Here is an 8,521-nt window from a genome sequence, read left to right on the forward strand (position 1 = left end):
AGCTAAACCCTGCATGGCCTCCAGGTCTGGATTTGAGTGACCCTACCATCCTCCAACCCTAACCAAACACACCTGAACCAGCTAGTCAAGGTGTTCCGAGTGTGTTGGCGCAGATTTGGAGCTGAAGCCTGCAGGAAGGTAGCCTTCCAGGTGCAAGGTTGGCTACCCCTGATCTTGATCAGTGCTTCTCAAACCTGTCCACCACTGTGCATTTTGGATGTCCTACTCATTTAGACTGCAAGACTTTGAAATAGTGTAGGATCCCCAGAAAAATCTGAGAAGAGATCTAGACTGCTCTAGATCTTCAGATGCTTCCATGTTGAGCTAGAAAAATCTTTGTAAAATTTTCAAGGATTTGTGGGTGAAAGTGAACGCTAGATTTGTTCAACAAAGAAGTCGCTGTAGAGAAGATCTAGTGGATTTTTGTAACATTCTAGAGGAGGTGTGGCCCGGACTGAACCCTAAATTAGCTCAATAAGTAAACTCTGTGGAGAAAATCTAGAGGAATCTTTGTAGGATGTGTTTCCAAAATAGTACCCTAGATCAGGGGTGTCAAATTAAGCTCCTGGAGGGCAACTGTCCTGCAGAGTTTAGCTCCAACCCTAATTAAACACACCTGAACCAGCTAATCAAGGTCTTTGGGATTACTTGAACTTCCAGGCAGGTGTTTTGGAGCTACACTCTGCAGGACAGTGGCCCTCCAGGACCAGAGTTTGACATGTGTTGTAGATTACACTACAGAGGTTTCCTTTTTAACCTAGATGACTCTTTGCAGAATCGTAGAAGATTTGTGGGTGAAACTAAACCCTTCATTAGCTCAAAAAGGAAACCCCTGTAAAGAAGATCTAGACGAATCTTTGTAGTGTTCTGGAGAACTTGTTGGAAAACTGAACCCTAGTTAAAGGAACCTAACCCAAAGCACTATGGAGAACTGTGAGTTTCTGTGTTATCCTAGTTTAGGGCTCTTTGACCTGTTCTAAGATACTGAGGTATGCATCCGCATATGACTAATGAGGTTTCTTTGTTGCGTAAATTTCCCACCACAGACCTGGCACTTATACGGTTTCTCCCCTGAATGGACACGCATGTGCTCAGTGAGGCGGTACTGCCTGGTGAAGCGCATGCCACACTCCTCACACGCAAATGGCTTTAGACCGAGGTGGCTGCGCATGTGGCGGGTCATAGTGCCACGCTGTGTGAACATCTTGCCGCAAATGTTGCAAGGGAAGGGACGCACGGTGTCGACATCTTTGAGGGACTTTAACGGACTTTGATCCAAGCTTTCGGGAGCTTCCAGCAAGACTCTGGTAACTCCAGTGTCTCCGTCATGTTCCTCTTCCTCCTCATCCTCAACCTTCACATCCAGATCTTCATCCAAATGGCTTTCCACATGGGATTTAAGACTCTCCGAGGAGGGAAAACCCTTTTCGCATGGGATACAAACGTATGGGTTGTCCCCTTCAGCTTCTTTGAGAAAGGTCTCCTTTTGATAAACAAAATTGGTGCTGCCATTGTTTGGTTTTTGGCCGTCAATTTCATCTGTTTTCCCTCCAATTCCTTTCTCTTTCTTTACAGACAACTGTAAAGTGAAGGTCTGATTCTGGCTTGACTGACTTCCAGCCCTGCTAAGAGGAATGTAGCCATTGACCTTAGATTTTCTTCGGGATCCCTCCCTTTTTCTTTCCTGCGCTCCGTCCAAAGGAATTATCCACTTCTCTTCCTTTGGAACACACTTCCCATTTATTCCCAACTGCATATTGTTGGAGATGGGTCTAGACAGAAAAACTCTGTCGTTACCTGTTGTCTCAGAATTTGAATTTTTCTTAGACAAATCCAACCCCAAATCCTGCTTTTTCCTCGAAATGCATCTACTTTCAGCATTATGCCGTTTTTTGGGGGGCGTCATACACGTGTATGTTTCAGTGTCTGATGAGTGGTCTTCATACAGGCGAACTGAAGATTTGGAGCTTCCACGAGCCACGCTATTGAGGGACCCATTTTGGTTGATCTTACTGGAGCACAGTTTTGCGAGGTCATTGAGCTGGAGAAAGTTAGCTGTGGTGAGCAGAGAGCTTAAATCCACACCCTCAAAGGTCTCATCTGCCAACTTGCCGGTGTAAATGAAATCCAGAATTTGTTGGAAAACAACTGGATCCACCATGTCAGGGTCAAGGTGGATGAGGTTATCGTGAAGGACAAGGGACTTGAAGTAGTGGCTGGTGGCGGCAAGGACACTTTTGTGGGCCCGGAAGAGCGTGTTCTCGACCATGAGGATGACATCGCACAGGAAGCCTTTGGAGCGCTGCTGATTGAGCTGGAGAAGCAGTTGACTGGCGTAGTTTGGGAGCTCCATCGCCTACCCTTGATGCTTTGCATTGGTGTCACTGTAAGAAAGGACGGCTAGACGTTATTTTGATGTGACACAACCCCTCAAGGACAATCGCTAATATCTGCATTGTTTTAACAAACAAACAAAAAACGGGATGAAAAAAAAAACAAACCTTTATGCCAAAGTTTTTACTGATAAAGTGCTTAAACAACTTTTCCTTGTTGTCGTCATATGTCATAATTATAAAGTCACAATCAATAAATAATTGTGTCAATGTTATAAAGTCAATTGAGTTCAAAAGTGATTTCTATTGAGTTCTATAATACATCAGTACTTAAACGTTGATTTGAAGCAAAAAATATGACAACTTAAAAATGAAAAAACCTACAAATGTATTGATAAAAAAGCAAAGAGAAAAAAATATATATAGCATTTATATCAACATCATAAAATACAATCCAAAAAACTACAAACAAAATAAACATTACATTAAAACAGGGTGTCCCAAACTGGGCTTGATGTAAGAACTGCAGTGGGCTTGTAAATTGGAAAAAAAAGCTAATAATCAAATAATGAAAATGTAAAATAAAACATATGTCATAATTATAAAGTCACAATCAATAAATAATTGTGTCAATGTTATAAAGTCAATTGAGTTCAAAAGTGATTTCTATTGAGTTCTATAATACATCAGTACTTAAACGTTGATTTGAAGCAAAAAATATGACAACTTAAAAATGAAAAAACCTACAAATGTATTGATAAAAAAGCAAAGAGAAAAAAATATATATAGCATTTATATCAACATCATAAAATACAATCCAAAAAACTACAAACAAAATAAACATTACATTAAAACAGGGTGTCCCAAACTGGGCTTGTAAATTGGAAAAAAAAGCTAATAATCAAATAATGAAAATGTAAAATAAAACTAATTTAAACACTTGAACAATAAAAAATATATATATTTGTTTACTTGCATGTTAACATCACCATTAACCGACATCAGTTAACTGTAAACATGCAGATATGTTGTTAAATTATTTGAAGTATTAACTTCCACATAGACTTGTGCCGGTATTCGGTAATGCGATATATCACGGTAATGAATATGCACGTATATATTGTTATCCTGGGCACTTCTAAATACCGTGAATAATTATATATTACAAATTATTCCGAATTTTCAATACATTTTAAGAATACTTTTCCCATCAACTGGTCAAAATGCACAAAGTTGCAGCTGTGGTGTTATTTAATGAGCTAACATGAACTAAGACTTGTATGCTTTTAACAAAGATTAATAACTTATGTATGTAGTGTTAACTAAGGTTAACTAATGAGGTCTTATTGGAAAGTGATACCTATTGGTCTTTATAGTACTTTTGCACTTTAATCTGTGTAAACCTTTTAACTTTATACATTTTTCTGTAATGCTTTATTGCATTAAAATGTTCAGTTATTTTTGTTATAAGAAAAAAGTTATTAAACCTGTTATACTGTGTTATGACAGCACTTTTTTAACTAAATTTCAATATTGTGATAATACCGTATACCGTGATAAACGCATGAGCAATTAATCGCAACATGAAAATTTGATACCGGCATATCCCTAACAAAAACCGTTTGGGAATCCCTGCATTATATGAACAAACATTAATAAACATGAAGACAGTGACATGCCCAAAGTCTGCCAGGTCGGAAATATTTTTGTCTTGACTTCTAGAGTCAACAGTTACTGAAGGTCACTGGATATGATGAAGACAGTGTTTCATAGCAATACATCACCAGTGTTTAGTAACTGGCATCTTTATTTGTTTCATGCATGGTCTAATAGCTTGAGATGTGCTTTTCCCCCTTCAAATTCAGAAGCATGGTTTGCTCATTTATTTACACAACATTTGTGAATAGTCAAAGCTTAATTATATGATAAAGTAGGTTTTTTAGAAAGAGAAATTAAAAGAAAGAAAGAAGAATAATTAAGGAGCATCAATATATAATCAATAATTTACTGCCATTGTGTGAACAATAAGCAATCCATAAAAAAGTAACTGTAATCTGATTGCGCATGTAATATACTCGAATTACAAGTACTTACTCTCTGGAATCTGATTATGTAATCCGGACTACATGTAATCAGTTACTACACAGCACTGAAGCTCACAATGAGTAGTTTGGGAGTGTATAGTAACCAACTATGATTGATTACAATGCGTGTAAATGCTACTAATAAAAAAAAATCTCAACCAATAACAAACAATGAATGAGATTTGTACTTTTGCAGGCTACTGTGGTGTTGAAGTCCACACAAGAAGTGATTCGAAGGCATTAAAAGCGTTACCTCTTACCAAAAAACCGTAACCACATATTTTGATACTCGCTCAAGTTATTGTTACTATAAAACACCTGTAACTTCATATCAGCCAAGTCATCAAAAAAAAACTAACAATTAAAAAAAATGAAATCGAGTCCTAAAGCATACACTACAGTTTATTATGATTTTACAGTATTGGCAAAAACTGCATAAACCCCAGCATTTCAGCAGAAGCGCGGTTCGATGGTGTGTTTTGAAGACATTGACACAATAGTCATAATTACAGTACAATAACAATCATCGCCCGTTTCTCGGTTTCTTATTGTGTTTTACTGAGCCTCGGACAACAACAATGTTGCACAAATAACGACTAAGAGTCACAGATGAACAGTTTAAGAGCCCGGGGACCGAATGCGCATGCGCTAATTAATTAGGGCTGGTCTTTGATCAAGATTGCGAAACGACACGCGTTTTAAAAATGTGTTTTGGTTTCATTTCAAAATGTTAGCAAAATAAAAACCAAACTAACAATTAAAAAAAATGAAATCGAGTCCTAAAGCATACACTACAGTTTATTATTATTTTACAGTATTGGCAAAAACTGCATAAACCCCAGCATTTCAGCAGAAGCGCGGTTCGATGGTGTGTTTTGAAGACATTGACACAATAGTCATAATTACAGTACAATAACAATCATCGCCCGTTTCTCGGTTTCTTATTGTGTTTTACTGAGCCTCGGACAACAACAATGTTGCACAAATAACGACTAAGAGTCACAGATGAACAGTTTAAGAGCCCGAGGACCGAATGCGCATGCGCTAATTAATTAGGGCTGGTCTTTGATCAAGATTGCGAAACGACACGCGTTTTAAAAATGTGTTTTGGTTTCATTTCAAAATGTTAGCAAAATAAAAACCAACATTTGCTCAGCAGGTGCGCGAACAGCCCCCGCCCGGGTCCGTGTGGGGTAACGTGCAATATACACGCATCGGTCTTTCTAATGCGGACCCGCGGGACGTGTACACCACACGTTCATGGTCTTATGCTCTCTACCGCGCCTGAATCCGACGATATGGATGTCTGCTAAGAGGTAAACAGTGAACAATTTAAAAGATCGTTTAAAATAAAAACAACAGGACATGATACCTTAGGTAAGCGCATCCCGAGACGCATTTAAAGCCGCTGCTGTTATAATAATCACCATCGGTTCCTCCGTTCAACAGCGCGCCGATGTTTATAGCGCAGTTATACGCGCTGTATTTCCAGAGACCTTGTAAACAAGGGCAGGGGTCCTCGCGGCTCCCGTCGTCACCAAAACGCCATCTTAGGAGCTTGTGACGTAGGCAGGGTGACCCCTGACCCACCGAGCTCAGTCTCACCCCTACCTGTCCTGCTGGAGGTGTCACCAGAGCATTACCTCAGGTGACTAACCCCAAGGCTGGGTGGTACTCTAGACTGATGGGCCACAAGAAATAGCTGTATAACAGAGTAGCCCACCACAATATATATAAAAAAAGAACTGTGTCAGAACAAATTCATCTTGATAATGCCAGATAACTTTGATAGAAAGGTGTGTAATGCATTCGGTTGAAAAGCTGTCGGCTGTTAAATTTAATTAGATGATACCAAATTAGGTCAAACAATTACCAAGCCATGCTTCATTTTGTTCAGTCTGTGGTGTAAAAATACGAATTAGCAATTAAAGAAAAAACACTTAAGCAAAGCATGGTCAGGTCAGAGTGTCCTTGGGTAGAACATGTCACGGTTTACTTTATTTCGCTATCCTCACTTACATAAATGAACTATAGTGTCCTGCACCCACTAGTAAACAAATATCTAAAACCATATCTGGTGTCTGAATAATTTTTGGTTTGACTGTACATTCATATCGAAATGAAATTGTATTGAAATGCATTTATTAAATGCAACTGACTGGTTACAGTGTATTTGCCGTGAAGCATAAATATAACAGCATAATAAAAGGATGTGTAGTATATTATGCAAATGCATGATCAGATATGTTATGGAGAAGTATTTCGTAACTAAAAACTTTCATTTCACAACATTTAAAACAACGTAAGCACAACTTCATAGTAGCAACTGCACACGCAAACGCGGCGTGCCTTCATTTGAATCCATGTTAATGTACGTGTGTGTGTCGTTTGTATGATGGTCTGATCTGGAAACGGTTGAGGAAGAGAGGGTTAGAGGACCGTGGCTTGCTGGATCGCTTCAATCCATCTATAGGAGAAAAATGAGTGTGACGTTTAAATGGCAAAAATATCAACAACATGGAGTGTTTCAAATGTATTTTATATTACACTCACCTGTCACAGATCTGGCTGTCGCTCGCTCTGAAGATGTAGTACAGAGTGTCTTTGTGATAAAGTTTAAAATGCAGGGAAGATTCGGGAGTCTCTGTTTGGATAGAAAATCCCAGAAGAGGTTGACTTTCCAAAGCTGCTACGTCCTGGATACAATAAATAAAAGTAGAGTAAAAATGCAATATAAATACAAATTTATAATAGTGTATAAAATATATTTATCAGATGCAATGAGCTGCCTGGTTACATATAAATAATACTGGATAAATACTAAAATATGTGCTTGTAAACCAGAAATATTACTGCATAATTTGTACTGCAAAAAAAATAAATACAATGAAAAAATAAATTTAAGTCAAATAAAAAAAACGACGAGAACAAAAACATCAAAAATAGCATCTATAGAACTGCTCTCTCGTGTGCTGATGACAGAAACCCCAACGCATTAACACACGATTGCCCTCATTTACACATCAATGGCTATTTCTGTTTAGAAACTAGACCCACCCAGTCACTATCACTGATACTATCACTCCAAAACAGCAGAGGCTCCAGCAGTACACTCTTAAAAATAAAGGTGCTTCAAAAGTTTCTTCAAGCGATGCCATAGAAGAACCATTTTTGGGTCCACAAAGAACCATTCAGTCAAAGGTTCTTTAAAGAACCATCTCTTTCTTACCTTTTTATAATCTGAAGCAGGGGCGTAGATTACGCGGGGTACGAGGGGGACGTGTCCCCCCCACTTTTAATATCACGTAAATTCGTCCCCCGCACTTTTTCGGGCAAGTGTGTTCGCATAGAGGTTTTCAAGAGCTGGTGTGAATAAATATAGATTTAAATTCAAAGAGACAAGATAGTCTGTGCATGATCTGATGTTTTATTCGGACCCAGAATAAGGCGAGATGAACATCGCGGAGCGCTAAACACTCATGCAGTGTATGTTTCATTCATACTCGAAGCCGAGGGCGCTCTCGCTCAGGAAGTCGTACGAGGAAATGCACAAAAGCGTCCAGCTATTGCTGTATGAAAACTGTTGTTTTCACAGAAAACAGAAACGTTTGGAAACATGAAGACATTAAACATGATTGCGACAATATATGGTTTATTTGTGTTTGTCAAGTCATCTCCAGGTAATAAATAAAGTATATGAACAATGCAGTGCTAACTGACATAGCATTTATTACAGTATAGAAACTATTCTGCCTTAAGTGATAAAAAAAGTATTTGTAGTATATAAACAAATCATTATTATTGGTTATTGCCCAGCAGTTATCTGATTTCTAAGCCAAATAAAAGCTAGATATTAGAGAAAAATTTAAGTTGCCTATACACCAGTCAACAGTTTTTGAACAGTAAGATTTTTAATGTGTTTTAAAGAAGTCTCTTCTGTTCACCAAGCCTGCATTTATTGGATCCAAAGTACAGCAAAACAGTAAAATGTTGAAATATTTTTACTAGGCTATTTAAAATAACAGTTTTCTATTTGAATATATTTTCAAATCTAATTTATTGTGATTTCAAAGCTAAATGTTTAGCATCATTACTCCAGTCACA

At 38.1% G+C, this 8,521-nt stretch overlaps 1 protein-coding gene across 2 annotated transcripts; it reads right to left on the reverse strand.

Annotated features, from left to right (window-relative positions):
* Positions 1–648: 648 nt before the first annotated feature.
* LOC107562834 (hypermethylated in cancer 2 protein-like) lies at positions 649–5,954 on the reverse strand. Of its 2 annotated transcripts, none has more exons than XM_016247573.1 (2): positions 5,914–5,954; positions 649–2,384 (listed from the first exon to the last, which is right to left on the reverse strand). In XM_016247573.1, the coding sequence occupies exon 2, from the start codon at positions 2,351–2,353 to the stop codon at positions 977–979; it is 1,377 nt and encodes a 458-aa protein (XP_016103059.1). In that variant the 5' UTR covers positions 2,354–2,384; positions 5,914–5,954; the 3' UTR covers positions 649–976. The 2 variants fall into 2 exon arrangements, with proteins under 2 accessions (XP_016103059.1, XP_016103060.1); XM_016247574.1 differs by lacking the exon at positions 5,914–5,954 and adding an exon at positions 5,790–5,901.
* Between the last annotated feature and the right edge of the window lie 2,567 nt (positions 5,955–8,521).

The sequence above is a fragment of the Sinocyclocheilus grahami genome, unplaced genomic scaffold (assembly GCF_001515645.1).
Source record: "Sinocyclocheilus grahami isolate Dianchi unplaced genomic scaffold, SAMN03320097.WGS_v1.1 scaffold843.1, whole genome shotgun sequence".
Taxonomy (NCBI): domain Eukaryota; kingdom Metazoa; phylum Chordata; class Actinopteri; order Cypriniformes; family Cyprinidae; genus Sinocyclocheilus; species Sinocyclocheilus grahami.